This window comes from Coregonus clupeaformis, chromosome 12 (genome assembly GCF_020615455.1).
Source record: "Coregonus clupeaformis isolate EN_2021a chromosome 12, ASM2061545v1, whole genome shotgun sequence".
In the NCBI taxonomy this organism is placed as follows: domain Eukaryota; kingdom Metazoa; phylum Chordata; class Actinopteri; order Salmoniformes; family Salmonidae; genus Coregonus; species Coregonus clupeaformis.
Window position 1 is genome coordinate 45575033 of NC_059203.1, and position 24696 is coordinate 45599728.

General features: G+C 40.6%; 1 protein-coding gene across 1 annotated transcript in view; it reads left to right on the plus strand.

The window, feature by feature from the left end:
- LOC121578285 (contactin-4) overlaps window positions 1-17774 on the plus strand; it is an 89294-nt gene extending 71520 nt beyond the window's left edge. The window contains exons 12-23 of the mRNA XM_041892553.2: window positions 1986-2113; window positions 2730-2902; window positions 5390-5507; window positions 5966-6124; window positions 6506-6655; window positions 7730-7800; window positions 9959-10193; window positions 10308-10423; window positions 10976-11156; window positions 13712-13824; window positions 16377-16545; window positions 16699-17774. Of these exons, the coding sequence (XP_041748487.1) occupies window positions 1986-2113; window positions 2730-2902; window positions 5390-5507; window positions 5966-6124; window positions 6506-6655; window positions 7730-7800; window positions 9959-10193; window positions 10308-10423; window positions 10976-11156; window positions 13712-13824; window positions 16377-16545; window positions 16699-16784 (1699 nt within the window). The 3' untranslated portion in view covers window positions 16785-17774. The remainder of the gene's footprint in view (window positions 1-1985; window positions 2114-2729; window positions 2903-5389; window positions 5508-5965; window positions 6125-6505; window positions 6656-7729; window positions 7801-9958; window positions 10194-10307; window positions 10424-10975; window positions 11157-13711; window positions 13825-16376; window positions 16546-16698) is intronic.
- The last annotated feature ends 6922 nt before the right edge of the window (window positions 17775-24696 follow it).

Below are 24696 nucleotides of genomic sequence, written 5' to 3' on the forward strand. Positions count from 1 at the left end.
ATTGCTGCAAAGAAACCAGTACTAAAGGACACCAATAAGAAGAAGAGACTTGCTTGGGCCAAGAAACACGAGCAATGGACATTAGACCGGTGGAAATCTGTCCTTTGGTCTGATGAGTCCAAATTGGAGATTTTTGGTTCCAACCGCCGTGTCTTTGGGAGACGCAGAGTAGGTGAACGGATGATCTCTGCATGTGTGCTTCCCACCATGAAGCATGGAGGAGGAGGTGTGATGGTGTGGGGGTGCTTTGCTGGTGACACTGTCTGTGATTTATTTAGAATTCAAGGCACACTTAACCAGAATGGCTACCACAGCATTCTGCAGAGATATGCCATCCCATTTGGTTTGCGCTTAGTGGGATTCTAATTTGTTTTTCAACAGGACAATGACCCAAAACACACATCCAGGCTGTGTAAGGGCTATTTGACTGAGGAGAGTGATGGAGTGCTGCATCAGATGACCTGGCCTCCACAATCACCCGACCTCAACCCAATTGAGATGTTTTGGGATGAGTTGGACCGCAGAGTGAAGGAAAAGCAGCCAACAAGTGCTCAACATATGTCGGAACTCCTTGAAAACTGTTGGAAAAGCATTCCTCATGAAGCTGGTTGAGAGAATGCCAAGAGTGTGCAAAGCTGTCATCAAGGCAAAGGGTGGCTATTTGAAGATTCTCAAATATATATACACTGATTTGTTTATCACTTTTTGGTTACTACATGATTCCATATGTGTTATTTCATAGTTTTGATGTCTTCACTATTATTCTACAATGTAAAAAATAGTACAAATAAAGAAAAACCCTTGAAGAGTAGGTGTGTCCAAACTTTTGACTGGTGCTGCATATATTTTCAATATTCATAAATTAATGTTTAAAATAAATGGTATGGAGCAAGCGGTAAAGCTTCATATGCCACCAATTCTTGCTTACTCGTACCTACAGATGAAACATTATGTCGTAAATATGCCAAATTAGATTCAAATGTCAAATATAGTGTACAAAACATTAGGAACATCTATCAGTGTAGATTAAGGGGAGGAGACAGGTTAAAGAAGGATTTGTAAGCCTTGAGACAATTGAGACATGGATTTTGTATGTGTGCCATTCAGAGTGTGAATGGGCAAGACAAAATATTTAAGTGCCTTTGAACGGGGTATGGTAGTAGGTGCCAGGTGCACTGGTTTGAGTGTGTCAAGAACTGCAACGCTGCTGGGTTATTCACGCTCAACAGTTTCCCGTGTGAATCAAGAATGGTCCACCACCCAAAGGACATCCAGCCAACTTGGCACAACTGTGGGAAGCATTAACGTCAACACGGACCAGCATCCCTGTGGAACACCTTCGACACTTTGTAGAATCCATCCCGCCGACAAATTGAGGCTGTTCTGACGGAAAAAGGGGTTGCAACTCAATATTAGGAAGGTGTATGTCAACATCCCTCCAAAGGACCATTCTATGGATTGCAGTTTGTGAACATTTCTAAAACCATGGTCTTTTTTTGTCCTGGTTATTTGAGGAATCACTCACATGTTAAAAAAATTATAATAATGATAAGGCTGCAGGTAAAGATTCTTGTTAGTGAATCATCTCTCTCCTTTACTCTGCTCTCTTCTCTGTTCTCATTTTTGTCTTAGTGTCCCGCTGTGGATCCTATTAAAATATGCATTTAATATTTTGTGCTGTCAATAGCATGGCAACTCTACAACAAATCTGTTCTGCTTCAACTAAGATAATTGCTCTCTGCAAATGTGCTTGTAGAGAATTCAATCTTCCAGATAATTACGTTTTTATTCATGAAATAGTTGTCATTCAAACTACAACATGGATATAGGAATGGATGTGATATGAAGGTATTGATGTAATTGTATGTTTTCATCATTTATCAATCACTAATATAGTATTTATAATCCCTATATAACCCAGTGAGGGCTATCAAATAATTATTGATCCTGATAACAACAGTTGTCTGTTCTTTAATTCTTGTCAGACGGACCATCATGGAGGATGGAACTCTCCGTATCAGCAACATCAGCGAATCAGACGGAGGGAGGTACACCTGTGTGGCCAGGAACCCCTTTGGGACATCAAGCAGTACTGGCACTCTGGTGGTGAAAGGTACTTTTCCGGACACAGATTTCACTACCTTTTAAGCAGATGGTTTAAACCTGTTTAGAGAAAAAAAATACTAAGCCAAGCATGAAATTGATAATGAAATGTATAGTTGTTTTATGTTCCTGCTGGTTTGACAGAAACATAACTCATCCTTGGTTTTGTCAGCTGTGAGTTATTGTTCACACAGCGGAGGGTAGAAAATCCCTATATCTATAGTAGTGAGGAGAGAGATGTTCTGTTCCATCCAAGTCAGACATTGCATGTTAATTTAAAAAGAGCTGCTGCTGCAGTTTTCGATTTGGCTGTTTTAATAACTGATGGTTATACATGGATTATTCATTTTTTTCTTAATTTGACACAATGATTGCATTTAGTTGAATTGTTCAGTCTCAAGACTATATCCATAAAAAAACACATGTAATAGGGTTGAGAGGAAGAGAAGTGGAGCAAATTAAGATCAATTTGTTACATTAATAGCAGGGGAGGTTGCCTCTGCATTGAACCATCTTGTCTAAAGTATATTTTGTCTAGCAGCAAGTTTATATGAATATTCAAGACATGTAGCATGGGTCCAGTTACACATGATTCTGTGTGTTTGTTTTTCTGTGTTCTCAAATAGAGCCAACCAAGATAATAGTTCCACCGCTGAGTGTGGATGCCACTGTGGGAGAGAGCATCGTGTTGCCATGTGAAGTGTCTCGAGACTCCTCCCTGGATCCCACCTTTAGGTGGTTCTTCAACGGAAAGCTCATCGATTTCAACCGACAGGACCACTTTGAGATGATAGGAGTGGTATGTACCTACTATCTGTACTGTACAGGAGACAGCACACAGTAGTCTCTGCTCACAAGCTTCATAGCTTGTACTGTAAAGCTACACCTTATATGAACATGTTAGAATATTTACAACCTCCGCACACAAGCATCCTAAATTGTACAGTAACAGTACACCAACACCTACAGGGCATTCAGAAAGTATTCACACCCTTGACTTTTTACAACCTACATTTAAAATTCATTAAGTTGAGATTTTGTGTCACTGGCCTACACACAATACCCCATAATGTCAAAGTGGAATTATGTTTTTTGAAATTTTTACAAATTAATAAAAAAGGAAAAGCTGAAATGTCTTGAGACAATAAGTATACAACCCCTTTGTTATGGCAAGGAGTAAAAATTAGCTTAACAAGTCACATAAGTTGCATGGACTCAATAATAATGTTTAACATGATTTTTGAATGACTACCTCATCTCTGTACCCCACACATACAATTATCTGTATGGTCCCTTAGTCGAGCAGTGAATTTCAAACACAGATTTAACCACAAAGAGCAGGGAGTTTTTTCCAATGCCTCGCAAAGAAGGGCACCTATTGGTAGAAAAGCAGACATTGAATAACCCTTTGAGCATGGTGAACTTATTAATTATACTTTGGATGGTGTAGCAATACACCCAGTCACTACAAAGATACAGGCGTCTTTCCTAACTCAGTTGCCGGAGAGGAAGGAAACCGCTCAGGGATTTCACCATGAGGCCAATGGTGACTTTAAAACAGTTACAGAGTTCAATGGCTGTGATAGGAGAAAACTGAGGATGGATCAACAAAATTGTAGTTACTCCACTGTAACGATCTCGGCTCGACAGACGCTGGGAGACGGGAAGCAAGTACAGGGTGATGATTTAATAAATAAAAGACATGGAACAAAACACAGACAGCGTCTGGACAGGAGAAACGTAACGACATTAATGCAGACACGGGGATCAAACTGGGGCAATCAACAGATATAGAAGGGGCAATCAACAAAGTGAAGGAGTCCAGGTGAGTCCAATGAGCGCAGATGCGCGTAACGATGGTGACAAATGTGCGTAATGATGGGCAGCCTGGCGTCCTCGAGCGCCAGGGAGGGGGAGCGGGTGCAGGCGTGACATCCACAATACTAACCTAAATTACAGTATTAAAAGGAGGAAGCCTATACAGAATACAAATATTCCAAAACATGTATCCTGTTTGCAGTAATGCGCTAAAGTAAAACTGCAAAGAATTTGGCAAAGAAATTAACTTTATGTCCTGAAAGCAAAGCGTTATGTTTGGGGCAAATCTAACACAACACATAAAGCATGGTGGTGGTGGCTGTATCATGGTTATGGGTATGCTTGTCATCGGCAAGAATTAGGGAGTTTTTGGGGGGATAAAAAGAAACGGAATAGTGGTAAGCACAGGAAAAGTCCTAGAGGAAAACCTGCTTCAGTCTGCTTTCCAACAGACACTCGGAGACAAATTCACCTTTCAGCCCAAAACAAGGCCAAATATACACTGGAGTTGCTTACCAAGATAACATTGAATTGTTCCTGAGTGGCCTAGTTACAGTTTTGAATTAAATCGGCTTGAAAATCTATTGATGTCTCGTAATGATAAATAACCAATTTGACAGAGCTTGAAGAATAAAAAAAAGTGCAAATATTGTACAATCCAGGTGTGCAAAGCTCTTAGAGACTTACCAGAAAGACTCCTTCCTAGCTGTAATCGCTGCCAAAGGTGATTCTAACATGTATTGACTTAGCGGTGTGAATACTTAATGTAAATAAAATATTTCTGTATTTCAGTAAATTTGCAAAGATTTCTAAAAACATGTTTTCACTTTGTCATTATGGGGTATTGTGTGTAGATGGGTGATAAAAAAAAAAATTGTTTATCCATTTTGAATTCAGCCTGTAACAACAAAATGTGGAATAAGTCAAGGGTTATGAATACTTTCTGAAGGCACTTGGGGTCAGACAAGAAAATTGCATTTAACATGGAGACCTGGCCAGGTTAAACCTGTGGACATTAAGATGAAAACCCCCAGTCTGTTGCTGATCTTATGAGTAAATCACCTGACACTCCAGTGAACAAAGGCACACAAATCTGTCTGACTACAGGATTTATCCTCTGGTCTGCTGAGCACACAAATACCCTGCACTAAAATGGCCTGTATAACACTGACATTTTCACTGTGAGCATCATTTGGCAGAGCTCTTAAACTTCAGGAAGTTTTTTTTTTTTAACACAAGGAGTGTTGATATCATTGTCACTCCAGTGTTCCTACCTGCTCTTTTCTCTCACTGTTGTACGTAGCCTGACCTAGGTCTTTCTGCTACTGCAATAGCATACAGGGGATAAAACATCTATCATAATGTATAAGTGGTACAAAAGTTGGTACACAGCTGGAAAAATATATATTGAATGACTGTATTTTGAGACACTAGTATTGTTTTTTTATTTCTGTTCTATTGTCATCAGGGATCAGCTGGTGATCTGATGGTCAGGAATATTCAGCTAAAGCATTCTGGGAAGTATGTGTGCATGGTACACACCGTGGTGGACAGTGTCTCAGCAGCAGCCGACCTGATTGTCAGAGGTACGCACGCACTTCCTCCCTGTGATGATACTTTGTATTACAGGCACGCTGTAGCACCCATAAAGATATACCATATCTAGGGTAGCACCCATCTAAAGAGGAATTAGACAACCTCAGACATGATCACCCTTTCTATTAATTCGCTTTACTTCAGTCAACTATTCTGGGTGACATTCATTCAGTGTTAAATAATGACTACAGGAGCATCTGAAAATCAATGCATAAATCTTCCTCTTCTCCTTCATTTTGGAATCCTTTTTTGTTTCCCCTCATCAACTGAAGGATCTTTAGCTCTGCTGTGTGAAATATTAAATGTCTCTCTCTTTTGTGGGCAGACTTGTCTGCCTTGCATGAAACTGCTCTAACCGTACCATCCTGTTTTGGCTGACACAATATAATTATTTGACAGTGGTTGTCCTTGTCTCCCTGTTCTGTCCCTGTGCTGCTGGTTATTTCAGGTGCCCCCGGTGCCCCAGAGGGCCTTATTGTGGGGGAAATCACTGACTCCACTGTCCAGCTCTCCTGGGAGTCTGGGCCTGACAACCACAGCCCTGTTATCACATACAGCATCCAGGCCAGGACCCCCTTCTCCATTGGCTGGCAGGCCGTCAGGACAGGTAGCTACAATGCCAGCCCATCCTTCACGGACACTGTTTACAGATGTAGGATCTTAATTTGATCTGTTGCAGGAGAATGTTCTTGCAATGCAGGAAATGTAAAACTTGTAGTGTATTTGAGGTTTAAAAAGGCTTCTGAAGTTAATTTGTAATTTCCACTTTAAAATGTCTATACTATCAGAATACTGTGGGAACAGTTAGCTTTGGGGATGAATGATGTGAAGAGGAGTATTTATTTTTAATCATTCGTTATCTTTGGGGCCTTCATGGATAAGTTATATTAACATGAATTGTATCACAGGCAGTCTTTGATAACATGAATGTGTTTTGTTGTTGGATGAGAATTAATATGTATTTAAATTCTAAATTCTTTAATCCTAGTTCCTGATTCTGTGCCTGGACAGATGTTTCATGCAACGGTGATAGATTTGAATCCCTGGGTGGATTACGAATTCAGGGTGGTGGCTATCAACAATGTGGGTGTTGGAGAGCCCAGCATGCAATCCAAGCAGATTCGAACAAAAGGAGCAGGTACATTCTCATTCCTCTTTCTTCTTGTGGTGAATCTATCAACACCGCAGTGGAAATGTAATTTAACGGTGATTAGTTTCATTTTGCATTGAGTGTTCCGTACAGCCCCTGATGAATTTCACCATATAGAACCCACATTCACTTTTCAAGCCAATCCATTGGTTATTGTGCCTTTCTCATCGCTAAATACGTCTAATGAAGACAGAATCAGCTCTGTTCCAATTTGACTGACACAGAGACAGATGTTAATGATTTGCCTAATAGGAAAAGAAAGTGAGAGATAATTTATTCATGTATTTAGACCACATGGCCTATCTATCCATGTGGATATTGACACTTGAAACTTTTGCTCATCAGATTAGGAGGCATCATACCTTTTAAGCATTTAGATGCTGTGTACATCAGCACTCAGGAAATCCTGCCATTACGTCTAATGAAGACAGAATCAGCTCTGTTCCAATTTGACTTACACAGAGACAGATGTTAATGATTTACCTAATAGGAAAAGAAAGTGAGAGATAATTTATTCATGTGTTTAGACCACATGGCCTATCTATTCATGTGGATATTGACACTTTAAACTTTTGCTCGTCAGATTAGAACTATCCGAGCAGGAGGCATCAAACCTTTTAAGCATTTAGATGCTGTGTACATCAGCACTCAGGAAATCCTGCCATTATTAATTCATGTCAACAGCATCAACAGGAGCTGTGTGAAATACCCACGCATGCCATAAGGCAATGACTTGAAAGTGTCTATTTTGAGTGGGTTATCAGAGTGGTTCTGCCTGGCTCACTGAATCACAAGGGAGGAGTACTCCTGCAGTGTGATACACTGTAGTAACAGCAGTAGCATGCACTGGCGCTCGTGCCACTATCAACCCTGATTTAATTACATATAAAAACCAAGCCTTTGCTCTGTGAATGTAGGAAACCGTATTGGAATTAGGGGCACTATGATAGTGATATCAAGGCTTCTGTATGGTTTCGGAGTAGTAGGGATTCAAATTCATGCCTTTTCTCCAAGGAATACACACCCTGATATTGGACACTGTTGTTGTTTTTGTCCGTCCAGTTCCTGAATTAGCACCAGGTAATGTGAGTGGAGGAGGAGGAAGGCGAGGAGAACTAGTTATCCAATGGGAGGTAAGCTTGCTGATCATCACAGACTTATAGAATACGTCTTTATTGTGACAGATTGTTTTCTAATCACTCTTCTTTTTTACTTTTTTTTTGTATTATTTATTTGTTTTCCCTTGTAAACTCAGCAAAAAAAGAAACGTCCCTTTTTCAGGACCCTGTCTTTCAAAGATCATTTGTAAAAATCCAAATAACTTCACAGATCTTCATTGTAAAGGGTTTAAACACTGTTTCCCATGCTTGTTCAATGAACCATAAACATTTAATGAACATGCACCTGTGGAACGGTCGAAACGTAGGACACTAAAGAGGCCTTTCTACTGACTCTGCCACGTGTAACAACACCTGCACAGGATCGGTACATCCGAACATCACACCTGCGGGACAGGTACAGGATGGCAACAACAACTGCCCGAGTTACACCAGGAACGCACAATGCCTCCATCAGTGCTTAGACTGTCCGCAATAGGCTGATAGCGGCTGGACTGAGGGCTTGTAGGCCTGTTGTAAGGCAGGTCCTCACCAGACATCACCGGCAACAACGTCGCCTATGGGCACAAACCCACCGTCGCTGGACCAGACAGGATTGGCAAAAAGTGCTCTTCACTGACGAGTCGCGGTTCTGTCTCACCAGGGGTGATGGTTGGATTCGCGTTTATCATAGAAGGAATTAGCGTTACTGTCACGTTCGTTCATCGACGGGTCAGACCAAGGCGCAGCGTGATATGCATACATGTTTATTAAATGAATAAACACAACGACAAAACAATAAACCAACGATACGTGACGTCCTAAGGTACACACAACAAACCTCACACGGAACAAGATCCCACAACCCACTAGTGCCAATAGGCTGCCTAAGTATTGTCCCCAATCAGAGACAACGAGCGACAGCTGCCTCTGATTGGGAACCACACCGGCCAACATAGATCTAGACATACTAGACTATAAACATAGATCTACACCACATAGAAAATCACACCCTGACTCAACAAATAAGAGTCCCCAGAGTCAGGGCGTGACAGTTACACTGAGGCCTGTACACTGGAGCGGGATCGATTTGGAGGTGGAGGGTCCGTCATGGTCTGGGGCGGTGTGTCACAGCATCATCGGACGGAGCTTGTTGTCATTGCAGGCAATCTCAATGCTGTGCGTTACCTCCTACCTCATGTGGTACCCTTCCTGCAGGCTCATCCTGACATGACCCTCCAGCATGACAATGCCACCAGCCATTCTGCTCGTTCTGTGTGTGATTTCCTGCAATACAGGAATGTCAGTGTTCTGCCATGGCCAGCGAAGAGCCCGGATCTCAATCCTTTGAGCACATCTGGGACCTGTTGGATCAGAGGGTGAGGGCTAGGGCCATTCCCCCCAGAAATGTCTGGGAACTTGCAGGTGCCTTGGTGGAAGAGTGGGGTAACATCTCACAGCAAGAACTGGCAAATCTGGTGCAGTCCATGAGGAGGAGACACACTGCAGTACTTAATGCAGCTGGTGGCCACACCAGATACTGACTGTTACTTTTGATTTTGACCCCCCCTTTGTTCAGGGACACATATTCAGTGGAACCTGTTCAGTTTATGTCTCAGTTGTTGAATCTTATGTTCATGCAAATATTTACACATGTTAAGTTTGCTGAAAATAAACGCAGTTGACAGTGAGAGGACGTTTCTTTTTTTGCTGAGTTTATGTCAAAGACAATTACAAAATAAAATACCTCCAAATATGTTCAGTTCAAATCACTCTTCTGACATGAATGGGGTTTTGACAGAATTCTCTACGGCGATGCGACTTCAATTAAATGGGTTTTAATTAAAAGAAGAGCTGTCTTGCCTAGCTATTTGCCTCTTCCAAACAGCTCCCCTGGTGTGTAAATGAAAATGCAGATGCGGAGATGATGGAAATTGTTTGTGCATAAATCTAGGACGAAGTCTCAGAATGGGTGTATCTGTGGCTCTCTTAAAGGGAATTGACTTATCATGCAGAATGTGTATATACTGTGTATACCTTTTGGATATAATGTATTATCATGTTGGTGTTGTGGTATTTCACTGTTCCGAATTTGACACTTCCAGTTGAGGTAGTAATTTGATATTCAGTTCAACCAATGGGAAGGGATAAGAATTACTACAATTTATGCTGTCAAATTGTCTCTGTCTCATAGCCGATACCAGAGGAGCTACAGAGTGGAGAAGAATTTGGATATGTTGTGGCTTTTCGTCCTCTTGGTACAAGCACGTGGAAGCAGACTGTGCTGGCTTCACCTGATGCATCAAGATACACCTTCAGGAACGACAGCATCCCACCCCTCTCCCAATTTGAGGTGAAAGTTGGAGTCTACAACAACAAAGGAGAAGGCCCATCTAGCCATGTGGTTGTAGTGTATTCTGCAGAGGAAGGTTAGTTATTTTGACTATTTCTCAAGTTGCTGATGAAATGGAAGCTTTGGGTTAGTTTGACTTTAATGTTTAACATTCTTGATAATGTCCTTGGTCTAAATTTGTAATGCTTAGAGCCCTCTGAACCCCCGTCCAGAGTGTGGACCCGGACTCTGTCAGCCTCTGAAATCGAGGTGTATTGGGAACCCATCACCCAGACAGCCAGCAGTTGGAAGATCATTGGATATGAGGTATGAAAAATATCCCAAGAATCATGATGCTGGTACAGAGCAGAAAACAGCATGATAGATACAGTATTATCCTCACGATGATTGACTCAGCAATAGGTTGGCATGCATTTAAATAGAACTGCCAATGGCAAAAACGTGAAGTTCCCCTACACCGAAAAATACCTTGGGATACAAAGGTATATTTCTCACCATCTAATCTAGAGAGTGAAGAGGTCTGTCCACAGCTGTTCCAGTCTCCCAAGGAGCCTAATACCCTGGCTGCTACTCTGCCTGAGTAGTGTTCTATAAATCACCCCTCACAAGTGTGAACATCATATATCAATTTCCTCCACAACTAACACTGTCTCTAATCTAACCCATTTTCCCCTTAGTATAGCCCAAGACTGTCTGGCTGTAGAGAAGGCCCAGGTTGCTTGACCTCCATTGTGAACCTGTAAGGTCACTCACAGCCCCTGGTTATCAGGTCCAGAATTAAATCATCAAACAACGGTGCTGGAAGTGTCTCTAATGCTGTCGGGAGGTCTGGAATAACCTTAATGTCTTTGGTTCCAGGTCCTTTGTTGGGAGGAGGGGATGCAGGAGAGTGATGCTGAGATGGTGAGGGTCACAGACACTGCAGCTCTTCTCTCCGGGCTCAAGAGCAGTACTGTGTATCTGATCTCAGTCAGGGCCCAGAACAGCGCTGGAGCAGGTCCTTCTAGCCCCGCAGTCAACGTCACCACCAAGAAACCACGTGAGTATTCTCTGAGATGGGACAGCTGTCACATGCAATTTGAGCGTTTTTCTCTTTACAAGTCTGCTTTCACGTGTATGAAGCCTGCATATCCAGTAGAGGTTTATATTAATGGAATTGTGGTGGAATGCAGCAGTATACACTACAACTTCAATGACTTTAGAGCCTCTGTGAATACTTTACATCAACAGCACTGCTGAGACAAAAAATAATCCTCTGGGTAAAGTCTTGACTGCATGTTAACTGCAAGACTAACGAATGGAATTGGCTTATGTCATACCTACAAACGTGAATTAGCAGTGTAGTGGGCAGTAATTTTCTATATGTGTATATTGTAAGTACATCATATGCGACTCGTAATAAGACTAAGCAATTATCCTATTAAAATGTTTATCTGACTCCATAAAGATAATTAGCAATATGCAAGAGACTATGGTTGAGTTACAGTAATAGGCAATGAAGAAATGTCTGAGAATGGATTCTAAATACAAGTTTATTTAACTACTTTGTAAAATGAATGGATTCATATACAAGGCATAAAGCTTAAGTTACAAGGCATTAACAAGCATTACAAGGCATTATTCTAAGCATGATCAGAGAGAGAGAGAGAAACCATAGCCTGAAAGGCCATGCCCCAAAAGTCCATGAGGTGGAGAGAGAAAGAAAGAAAGAGTATCTCACAACAGCAGGTCAGGAACAAATAAGAGAAAGAACAATGAATCTTAGTATTTTATAAGCATCTGAGTTTTTTGGATTCAAAACCTGAGTTGTTGACCAATAGTATTACTGTAAAGTTAACCTCCAATCAGATATCAGACCTACATGATGTAACCTCTGCTTCTCAGAGGTGTGACAATGTGGGATGGCAAGATCAACATAGATAATGTTAAATTCTTAAGACAACACATAGCAAATTATTGCGTACAGTTGATAAGAAGAGTCACTTCTGGGGCTCTTTAATAAATTAAAAAATCGGTGATAAGATGCTGTTCGCCTTGACTACTCAGGGAGAGGAGGCGTGTTTATGAGCTTATCAGAGTTAGACTCAATTATTCAACTACTAACTCTATCACAAAGCAATCAGCTCTCCTCCTTTTGTTATCTTCTAGTCGAGAACCACTGGGCACAGACGTCAATTCAACATCTATTCCACGTTGGTTCAATGTAATTTCATTGAAATTACGTGGAAATAGGGCTGGGCGGTATACCGTATTTTACAATATACCGATATTGATGCACGGACCGGTTTTGGTTTTTACTTTACCTTCTATAACGGTATTTGAATGTTTGGTTTGTTAAATGTGATAAGCCGCGTGTAACGTCCATTTTTATAGTTTACTTCGCTACTTGAGTCATCTCTCTCCGCTCTCTCTCTCCATGCCGCTTTCCTAGCCCACCCCGTCACTCAAGGAGCACAAATGTTGTTCCTCGACCACGAGACACTTGCGTTCAGTCTGCATGGTCAATGCAGCATATGCAACAATGTTGATGATAACAATGCAGTTTTCACTTTGCTTCTTAATATAAATCCACTAGCATTCTATAATAACACTATTAGTTTGTGTTTCTTACATCTGCAAACAGCTAGTTTGTATTTTCTTAGCAAGTTGGGCCTAAATCTTGTTAGCTGCTAATGCTAATTGCTAGTTATCTGGCTAGCTAGCTAGCTAATAAATGTACTGAGTCAGAGCAAACGTAATTAGCTATACAGCCTGATAATAACAGTGATGGTGTAGACCTAAATCAGCATGTTGTTTGTGTAACAGTATCTTCTAAATCAAAGAGGAATACGTGAAGCATGAAAATGTTAGCTACATGAAGTAGCTAAGAGAAAACATTCAATGTAGCCAAAGATTACAGGGTCCCCTAGGAAACACATTATCAACACTTTGGTTCCTACCCTGTCACAATAACTCCTCCCTGGCATTTTCATTAATTGTCATGTCAAACAACACTGTGCCTATAGAATTAGAATAATCATTCTATTTCCATGATTCCAACAGTTCACCCAAGTTGTTTTGCACTAAATCGCAAGTAAAATCGCAATTGCAACATTTGGTTAAAAATAAGACCTATATTGTGCCCATATCATGCATCCCTACGTGGCAGTGTGACAATGATCTCAAATTAGTGCAGGAAATGCAGAAATTAATGAAAATGCTGAAAAGTATTTTTGGTTGAAGTTTAATTGAACAGTATAAAACAATCAAAATGGAGAAAGACCCATTGAAATCACTTAGAATGTATGTGTTGCCACCCTAGGGTCACGCACTACTCATAAAGCAAATTTAGAACTTTTATTATTCAAATACATAAAATACTGTCAAATACCGTACATTTTCTTTTTCATACCGTGATATGATATTTTGTCCATATCGCCCAGCCCTACTTGGAAACAACGTTGATTCAACCAGTGTGTGCCCAGTGGGGAGTTCCTTCATACAGCAGTGATTAAGGGGATGTTTAAAGTGAGAAAGTCATTTCGAAGTCATTTCAGCTATTGACGGAATTGTGCATGATTAATTTGTGTGGCTATATGATTGCATATCTTTCAGCACCAAGTCAACCTCCAGGGAATATTGAGTGGAACTTGACAAACTCCAAGATCTTTTTGAATTGGGAGCATGTCAAGGCAATGGGAAATGAGTCTGAGGTGACAGGATATAAGGTGAGTGTTGTCAGTGTAATAGCAGAATCTTTGAAAACTAGGAAACAAATGCAGTTTCTTGGCTTACCTCTACAGCTGTCTTATCTATTAATGACTCCCTGATCACAATAGAAATATAAACCTTTCCAGTGTCACGTATGGATGGTCCATACAACATTTTAAAGACTGTTCCTGGTGATATGACACAAAACAAACCTGTTTCTCCATTGTGCTGGGTTTCCACTGAGTAGGTTTGATTGAACGTCTGCAATGTTTTGATATGGAAACACAAAATGTGTCCTTGTGGATAGTTGTTGAGGCAACACTTTCCCTAATGGCGTCCCTAATGGCAGAACACCCTGATGATACATTCTTCCCTGCCTTTTGATCCCTCTGAACTCTGAATGATCAGTAGTAAAAAGTGTTTGAACATGCGTAACAGGAAGCGTTTCATGTCATCCTGGGTATCTGAACTCTGGGAGCATTCAGCAGAGGATTATGACTCAGAAAAGGTGCTGGTTTCTTTTAAAGTATTAATTTACAACTGAGCGCCTTTTGCTAATTTATTGATCTGATGTGGCTCAGAGATATGAAAGAGAAGGCGAGGAAGCAGCTGGGTGCCTGTGAAGCTCCACACTCAGACACTAGCCTCCATGGAGCGCCACAGGGGCCACACTAGCACCTCGCACTATAATTTGCAATTCATGTCATCCTCTGGAAAGGGTCTGCAGAGAAATACAAATACAATTTCTTAAGACTATTTGGCTACACCAGAAAATACTTTTATATTTTTTTCTGAAGAGTTTGTCAGTCTCTGAGAAGCAGCTTCTCTTTCCTAAAATAAAAAACAGTACAGTGTCATTATCCATAAACCACTAATTTCTCATTTACAGTGGGGAAAAAAAGTATTTAGTCAGCCACCAATTGTGCAAGTTCTCCCACTTAAAAAGATGAGAGAGGCCTGTAGTTTTCATCATAGGTACACATCAACTATGACAGACAAAATGAGAAAAAGAAATCCAGAAAATCACATTGTAGGATTTTTAATGAATTTATTTGCAAATTATGGTGGAAAATAAGTATTTGGTCAATAACAAAAGTTTCTCAATACTTTGTTATATACCCTTTGTTGGCAATGACACAGGTCAAACGTTTTCTGTAAGTCTTCACAAGGTTTTCACACACTGTTGCTGGTATTTTGGCCCATTCCTCCATGCAGATCTCCTCTAGAGCAGTGATGTTTTGGGGCTGTCGCTGGGCAACACGGACTTTCAACTCCCTCCAAAGATTTTCTATGGGGTTGAGATCTGGAGACTGGCTAGGCCACTCCAGGACCTTGAAATGCTTCTTACGAAGCCACTCCTTCGTTGCCCGGGCGGTGTGTTTGGGATCATTGTCATGCTGAAAGACCCAGCCATGTTTCATCTTCAATGCCCTTGCTGATGGAAGGAGGTTTTCACTCAAAATCTCACGATACATGGCCCCATTCATTCTTTCCTTTACACGGATCAGTCGTCCTGGTCCCTTTGCAGAAAAACAGCCCCAAAGCATGATGTTTCCACCCCCATGCTTCACAGTAGGTATGGTGTTCTTTGGATGCAACTCAGATGTCTTTGTCCTCCAAACACGACGAGTTGAGTTTTTACCAAAAAGTTATATTTTGGTTTCATCTGACCATATGACATTCTCCCAATCCTCTTCTGGATCATCCAAATGCACTCTAGCAAACTTCAGACTGGCCTGGACATGTACTGGCTTAAGCAGGGGGACACGTCTGGCACTGCAGGATTTGAGTCCCTGGCGGCGTAGTGTGTTACTGATGGTAGGCTTTGTTAATTTGGTCCCAGCTCTCTGCAGGTCATTCACTAGGTCCCCCCGTGTGGTTCTGGGATTTTTGCTCACCGTTCTTGTGATCATTTTGACCCCATGGGGTGAGATCTTGCTTGGAGCCCCAGATCGAGGGAGATTATCAGTGGTCTTGTATGTCTTCCATTTCCTAATAATTGCTCCCACAGTTGATTTCTTCAAACCAAGCTGCTTACCTATTGCAGATTCAGTCTTCCCAGCCTGGTGCAGGTCTACAATTTTGTTTCTGGTGTCCTTTGACAGCTCTTTGGTCTTGGCCATAGTGGAGTTTGGAGTGTGACTGTTTGAGGTTGTGGACAGGTGTCTTTTATACTGATAACAAGTTCAAACAGGTGCCATTAATACAGGTAACGAGTGGAGGACAGAGGAGCCTCTTAAAGAAGAAGTTACAGGTCTGTGAGAGCCAGAAATCTTGCTTGTTTGTAGGTGACCAAATACTTATTTTCCACCATAATTTGCAAATAAATTCATTAAAAATCCTACAATGTGATTTTCTGGAGAAAAAAAATCTCAATTTGTCTGTCATAGTTGACGTGTACCTATGATGAAAATTACAGGCCTCTCTCATCTTTTTAAGTGGGAGAACTTGCACAATTGGTGGCTGACTAAATACTTTTTTTCCCCACTGTATGTCAAACTACTGGGTCACTTAAATTAGTATTATTGATATCAGATACTCACCATGATATTCCCTCTCCCGTCTCTAGGTGCTGTACCGTCAGAACTGGCTTGGGAAGACCAGCGTTGTGGAGACCAACAGGACCAGCATGGAGCTGCAGGTCCCCTCTGGTGAGGACTACCTCATTGAGATCAAAGCCTTGAGTGGTGGAGGGGATGGCAGCAGCAGTGGCCCCATAAGGATCCCAAAGATGTCTGGTAAGAGATCACTGTTTTTGGCTTTCACCATTCACAGGATTAACTTTTGGTACAATAGATTCAAGGTTTCCAGAGTGCCTTCAACTAAATTATTTCATAACAATGAATCACCCAGGTACTGTATGTTTGTTGATGAGTGTTTGTCTTTTTCAGGTCTTAACTCAAAGGGCCATTTCAGCTCAGCTCCAAGCAAGATTTGTGCAGTTATGTTTTTTATACTTTCAAGGTTAACTTTATAAGACTTAAACATGTAATGCCTTTAATGAACTCTAACTTTCAGAGTCAAGTACTCAACAAAGGATGTGTTTTAGGTGTACTTTTCACTTCTCAAGAATGTGAAATCAACAGCTAACTATTTAGACTATTCAACGCAGCTGCATTGCCTTATTGTATGCATTTTTGTATTAATTTGTCAACTAAGCTTTTGAGTGTTTTATGTCTAGATTTTATGCCGAAAAGATAGGCTTTTACATATGAGAAGATTGTCAAACCTTAGAACAATCCACATGAGATATTTATAAATGGCAGAAATATGAAAGTAATCAAATGAAGGCACAAACGTGCCCCTTAATGATGTTGGTTATGTCCCTCAGTAATTACATATCAAAATGTTTAGTTCCCCATGGCCATGTCAAGCTTCTCTTTAGAATAACATGATGTCCTTTTCTAATGGTAGAGATACAGTACCTTGCCTATGTGTGCCTCATCCCTGTGTTTTGTGTGACCTGTTTGTTTGTTATTGTAAATGTTCTGTAAGAATGAGTCAACTGTTGAAACGACCATGGTTCACTAGGAGGTTGTCCTTTAATTCCTTAATGAAGCACAATGACAGTATGATCTGTCTGGTGGCCATCAACATTCAGCAGATTCTGTGAAAAACTATCCCAGTTCTGTGGTATATGGACATTCTTGAGGTTTCACATATGCTATCGTCAACATTTAACAGTATCATCATGGTCAATATGACCATCACAGACATCTTGGCTCAATATGCAGAACTATACAGAAAAACATGTTAATGTGTATTGAAACAGTACCTGGGGAAGATTTTCTCAAACATTTTCGATTAATTCAACTCTTTCTCCATGGTTCGTAATCAATATATTTCAAGTTGTGGCTGAGTTGTGCTTGATAGGTGTTGCATAACTGTTTTAATACTATTGTATTAACAAACAAAAGATATCTCTGTGAGATGTAATTGAGAATGAATAAAACATTTCAAATTGAAATGTCTATTTTAAATGTGTTTCATTTCAGGTGTGTGTACCCTTTTGAAAGTGCCAGGGAGAATGACAGCCATCATTCACAGGAGTCAGTGTGACACCCCTCTGCATTAATAGTTACCATTCAGTTACCATGAACAGGTAGCTCACAACACTGACAGCATGGCTGCTGTGCTTTCCCTTGCCAAGGTTTTATTTTTGAACACAATCAACATTTAACTGAATACTTTGGTTCTTGCTTAGCATAAAATTAACAAATCCAATTCCTGTCGTGTCAGTCCATGCATGCAATTTAGATTGTTTTAATCAGAATTGAATTACCTGATTTTGATTTGATGCACTGCAACTGGCAGTGAACACTGACCCTACTAATGAAAAGTGGCAGTTGCACCCACAAACATTGTCCAGTGCTTTCCAGAGCCTAACACATCATGATTACATAATGGTTTAGGGGACTTTAGGGTTAACTGTGCTAATTCTATCGAGAATATCAATGAACCTTACTTGGGTTAGACAAGAACATATTGCCTGGGAATAACTACCTTCATGTTCTTGCTAATATTGCCCTATTATCAGATGCACTGATGTCAAAACATTGAGAAGTATCAAGAGAAAATAATTGCTCCCTTCATGCTAACCCACGGTGGTATTTGTAAGCAGCTCAATACTGCTGAATGTATGTGTATTGTGTGGATGTACCTTCCCCACATGAAACAAATCTCATGCTTCCAATCTATATGGTTGCCTGGAGACAATCCATTCAAAGCCTTGTGCATACTGATTGTTAATTACCAATAGCTCAAGGTTAACCTCTCATGAATACAGAAATTATATAGATTATTTTTCAGATACTTTTAGATTACCTTTGAAATGTTCATGTTTTCAGAGGTCAGGTCCCCTGTATGAGCTCTGTTGAACACTGTACACTGCTAGCATATGATTGAAGGCTCTCATAATTATTTCCAATTATAACAACTTTCTTAGAAAACAAATTAACTTGCAACAGGCAATTAGAATGGTAAACATTCAGTAATAGGAATAGCGGGTGACAAAGGAAATCCACGGAACCGTTTTGAATCAAGCAAAATATTTGTCTAGTTGTTTCCTCCTGACAAACAAAGTTATGTCGAATGCATGATATTGGAATGCTGATTTCTGATATTGTATTTATTTATATTGGATATATTGTACATGTCAACTTTACAAGCGACAAATTCATCAACTCACACACAGGATGTACTTCATAATGTGCCAGGTAACATTTCAAATATGATATTTAGGACAGCAAATGATACAGAAAGTTCTGTGTACCACATGGCAGATGACATTTCCAAGACGAGGCATGACACCAAAGTAGAGTAAGTGCATTCCAGCCAGCCACACATTGGAATAATCTTATCAGGTTGGCTGACAGGTAAGTGTCTGGACGTGGACATTAATCTCCTGAGAACTGCTCTAACTCTGTGGAGTACCCAGGGATTTCATAGCAGATGCCAGGCCATCTGAAAATAGAAGCAGGTGTAGGAATGAAAGTAGAAGAAGTGTACATAAAATGTCCTATGTCACGTTATGTTGCACAAAGGTACTGTATGTGTCTTAAATAAAACACAGATAATTGATCTGATCTCTTAACTGATTATTTTTCATCACAGTGTACCATCAGTATGTCGATCATGAACTGTGAATTAATAGTAAAGATGTCTTATCGTGGTTATTACTTATTCATATCCTGAGAGGGACATACAATACTATACCTTCAAAAAGGTAGTTGTCACAGTAACACTGTGAAGAGATATGATGCAGACCTCCAGGAGGGGTTATATTCCTCACTGACAGAGTTTAGGTACAGTACCAGTCAAAGGTTTGGACACACCTACTCATTCAAGGGTTTTTCTTTATTTTTACTATTTTCTACATTGTAGAATAATAGTGAAGACATCAAAACAATGAGATAACACATATGGAATCATGTAGTAACGAAAAAACTGTTAAACAAATCAAAATATATTTTATATTTGAGATTCTTCAAAGTAGCCACCCTTTGCCTTGATGACAGCTTTAAACACTCTTGGCATTCTCTCTACCTTCATGAGGTAGTCACCTGGAATGTATTTCAATTAACAGGTGTGCCTTGTTAAAAGTTAATTTGTGGAATTTCTTTCCTTAATGCGTTTGAGCCAATCTGTTGTGTTGTGACAAGGTAGGAGTGGTATACAGAAGATAGCCCTATTTGGTAAAAGACCAAGTCCATATTATGGCAAGAACAGCTCAAATAAGCAAAGAGAAATGACAGTCCATCATTACTTTAAGACATGAAGGTCAGTCAATCCGGAACATTTCAAGAACTTTGAAAGTTTCTTCAAGTGCAGTCGCAAAAACCATCAAGCGCTACGATGAAACTGGCTCTCATGAGGACCGCCACAGGAAAGGAAGACCCAGAGTTACCTCTGCTGCAGAGGATAAGTTCAATAGAGTTAACTGCACCTCAGAAATTGCAGCCCAAATAAATGTTTCACAGAGTTCAAGTAACAGACACATCTCAACATCAACTGTTCAGAGGAGACTGCGTGAATCAGGCCTTCATGGTTGAATTGCTGCAAAGAAACCACTACTAAAGGACTTGCTTGGGCCAAGAAACACGAGCAATGGACATTAGTCCAGTGGAAATCTGTCCTTTGGTCTGATGAGTCCAAATTGGAGATTTTTGGTTCCAACCGTCGTGTCTTTGTGAGACGCAGAGTAGGTGAACGGATGATCTCTGCATGTGTGCTTCCCACCATGAAGCATGGAGGAGGAGGTGTGATGGTGTGGGGGTGTTTTGCTGGTGACACTGTCTGTGATTTATTTAGAATTCAAGGCACACTTAACCAGAATGGCTACCACAGCATTCTGCAGAGATATGCCATCCCATTTGGTTTGCGCTTAGTGGGATTCTAATTTGTTTTTCAACAGGACAATGACCCAAAACACACCTCCAGGCTGTGTAAGGGCTATTTGACCGAGGAGAGTGATGGAGTGCTGCATCAGATGACCTGGCCTCCACAATCACCCGACCTCAACCCAATTGAGATGGTTTGGGATGAGTTGGACGTAGAGTGAAGGAAAAGCAGCCAACAAGTGCTCAGCATATATGGGAACTCCTTCAAGACTGTTGGAAAAGCATTCCTCATGAAGCTGGTTGAGAGAATGCCAAGAGTGTGCAAAGCTGTCATCAAGGCAAAGGGTGGCTATTTGAAGAATCTCAAATATAAAATATATTTTGATTTGTTTAACACTTTTTTGGTTACTACATGACTCCATATGTGTTATTTCATAGTTTTGATGTCTTCACTATTATTCTACAATGTATAAAATAGTTTTTTTTTTTTAACTGGCCTTCACGACCCAGTCATGCTTTTCTTGGATTTCAATATAGTCCCAACCCCCACCATCCATTGTAAATCTTAAATCATATAGCAGTCTTATTTTTGACAATACTTAAATAGCTGTTAGATAGAGATCAGTTAATTCAAGTAGGGACAGATTAGACATCCCCTCCTAAGGCCATGTAATGAATTTTATGCATAAGAACCAGAGAACATTTGGCCCAGATTTCCCACAGATAGCCACAGAAGTGGTGAAAGATCACTGCATATGCACAAAGGAGTGTCAAGGTTTAGAGGAAGTCCCAGCAAATGCAATATTGAATAATGTTGGTGATAGAAATAGTTTGTCGGAGTTAAAATCAAATGTTGTTTTGAATGGTTGAGATGTGTTGGAATCTGTGATTAATAAAACAGTAAATCGCTCTTAGAATTATGGAAATAACCAAGACCTGATCTCAAGTCCACACAAAACATCTGCAAATATTTTTTAAGGTTTTAAAGAAATATTCAAGAGAATAAGTAGTTGATTTTAAAAAGATGCAGGGCACAGAAGTTCTAAGACCCAGGTTAAAGCACTCATAATCTGCAAAGTGGCACAAGCTACTTGGCCTGCAAATGCACATGAATAGTCAAGGTTCAGTACTGATAAAGCTGGTCTCAGGACTGGGAGCTATGACAGAGACATAATCTTTAAGGTAAACAGGATTAGTACTCAAAGGGAAAGCATTACCTTACCAACAGTGAGATCAAATTGAGTTTAAGTGTGTCAGACACTCACCGTGTGTGGTTGTCTCACCTAGCTATCTTAAGATGATTGCACTCACTGTAAGTCGTTCTCAATAGCAGCGTCTGCTAAATGACAAAAATGTAATGTAAATGTTAGCATGTTCAGTTCAGGACATTGTATGTACCCTATGTATGTTGGATTTTATGTTTGTAAGTGTGTGCAGTACCAAGTCAACTGATGGTTATCATAAATTGAGGAATTTGGAGCCATTGGTTGGCAGAATGGCTCACTTTTAGAAAAATAGTTCCATATAGAATCAAAAAGGGTTCTATTGATTGCTTCATATATGGAACCTCTAAAAGTGATATATGCACTCTTTGGTATGGTTCTTCTTCACTGAACCGCCATTTATGAATTATGGCTACTACTAATATAATAGTAATATTAATAAGAAAATTATATAATAAATAATGAAATAATGCACAAAATAATACCAACATAGTTTTGAGATTTTATTGTCATTATAGTCACACTCAAACAAACAGTTTAGATATTGCAAACATTGTTTGGAAATATGCACTGGTGGGCAGGGAGGCACTTTGTTTGAATGAAGGCCCATGTCAATCTTGGTAACTCTGGATGCCTTCACAGGGTTCATGCCTTCTTTATGGAAAAGGACTGTATGGGTTATTGCCTGGCTGGTTCCTGAGAAGAAGAAAAAAGGAGCATAAACTTGAGTCAATCTTATGCCTGCAAGAATGAAGGAAAAATGCTATGCAGACATATATTTATTATGATGTAGAAGACCAACTTACATGCAGTTGCTGACATCAGTAGCAATGATATTTGGGTTCAGCGGCAACATAGCTAGTCCCTTTTTCTGAAAAGGGTTCTTACAATTTAACCAAAGAACGAAAAGGTTCTATATAGGTGTGCATATTGTCAAGTCAATCTGTAAGGTCAACTCTGAAGGGTTGATAGATTGAGATTTTGATAGTAGTTGACATCATGGCCAAAACAAAAGTGAACAAATCATTTATTCAAAAATGTAAGTAAAAAAACATATACTTGCAATAAACATTCAAAATGTTATGTGGCCAACTTTGATACATTTTTTTAATGTATACAGTTTAACTCTTTAGAACCCATAGCAGCCGTCAGTGGGCTTTTTAAAAAATACTATAGCGACCGCGAACGGCCTTGTTTTTCAAACAATAATGTCTGTGTCAATATAGCAAAATTAACTTGCAAACAACTTGTCGTAGTATTTGCAGGGCTGTTGTCAGAAACCAGAAACCGGAAACAGGGTATGCTGTCATTTGACTTTAAAAAAAAGAAAATCACTTAATTACTCAAAATGACGGCGCCGAAGCGGACACGACTTTTCACTGTGAAAGAGGCTGTATATATGTTGGTTGGTGATACAGCTAACTAGTTGGTTGTTTTGTCTTGTTTCTACCGATGTAAATCATATAGAAACGGCCCAAGCTGCTTGCTATAGCTAGCTAGCTAGCCAGTTAGTCTGTCAGGCAAGAAAAGTTGTGTGTAGTGCTCACAAAGCATCAACCTCAGCTGTCACTTTCACTAGCTAGCCATACAGACGATCAGCTAACTAGCCACCAAAATGAAGGTTGGAGTAGTTTGTGTTTATCTGTTGGGCTTAGGTTATGGTTTGTCATGTTTGCTAGGTGCAGATATTCATAGGCTATACATTGCCTCGTTTTCCTATTATTTGACAGCTTAGCTGTTGTGTTAGGGTAGATGCCCTCGCAGTAGAGCTCATATGATATTGAGTTGGATATTTGTTTACATAGCCAGCTAACAAGTTGCTTGTTTAGTCCAGCTTCGTAACTAATCAGCTAACATTGGCGAACTCTGTAGTTAGTCTGTCAGGCAAGAAAGCGAGAGTTGATTGGAGGCGAGAGAGAGAGAGAGAGAGAGAGAGAGAGAGAGAGAGAGAGAGAGAGAGAGAGAGAGAGAGAGAGAGAGAGAGAGAGAGAGAGAGAGAGAGAGAGAGACTGTGTGAGAGGGAGAGAGAGAGAGTATATGTTCCTGACCACAATTGTCTCCTATTTGTTGCTCCTCTCCCTCTGTTACTCTGTTCCTCTTTGTCAGTGAAAGAGAGGGAAGTGATATGGTGAGTCAGGGCTCAGCAGCAAAAGGCAGGGAGGAACATGAGTTAAGAGATGATTGGAGGGATAGAGATGTGGAGTGAGGAGGAATGGAAGGAGAGGAGAGTGGCGGGAGAGAGGAAGAGGACAGTAAAGAGGGAGAGGAGAGAAGAGGGAGAGAGGAGGAGGAGAGTGAAGAGCAGGGAGAGGAGAGTGGAGGGAGAGAGGAGGAGGAGAGTGAAGAGCAGGGAGAGGAGAGTGGAGGGAGAGAGGAGGAGGAGAGTGAAGAGCAGGGAGACGAGAGTGGAGGGAGAGAGGAGGAGGACAGTAAAGAGGGAGAGGAGAGTGGAGGGAGAGAGGAGGAGGAGAGTGAAGAGCAGGGAGAGGAGAGTGGAGGGAGAGTAACAGAGAAGAAGAGGGAGAGGAGGAGGAAGAGGGAGAGGAGAGGAAGAGGGAGAGAAGGAGGGAGAGGAGTTGGGAGAGGAGGGAGAGGAGGTAACAGAGGGAGAGGAGGAGGAAGAGGGAGGGTAAGAGGGAGAGCAAACCCGAGAGGGGAGCCTACGTTTCCATGGAGTGTGTCTGCCCCAAGTCCCACCATTAAAACCTACCATTAAAATTATAGACTAATCATGTCTTTGTCATTGGGCAAACGTACAAAATCAGCAGGGGATCAAATACTTTTTTCCCTCACTGTATATGTTCCTACATTTTTTAAAGCAACTCCA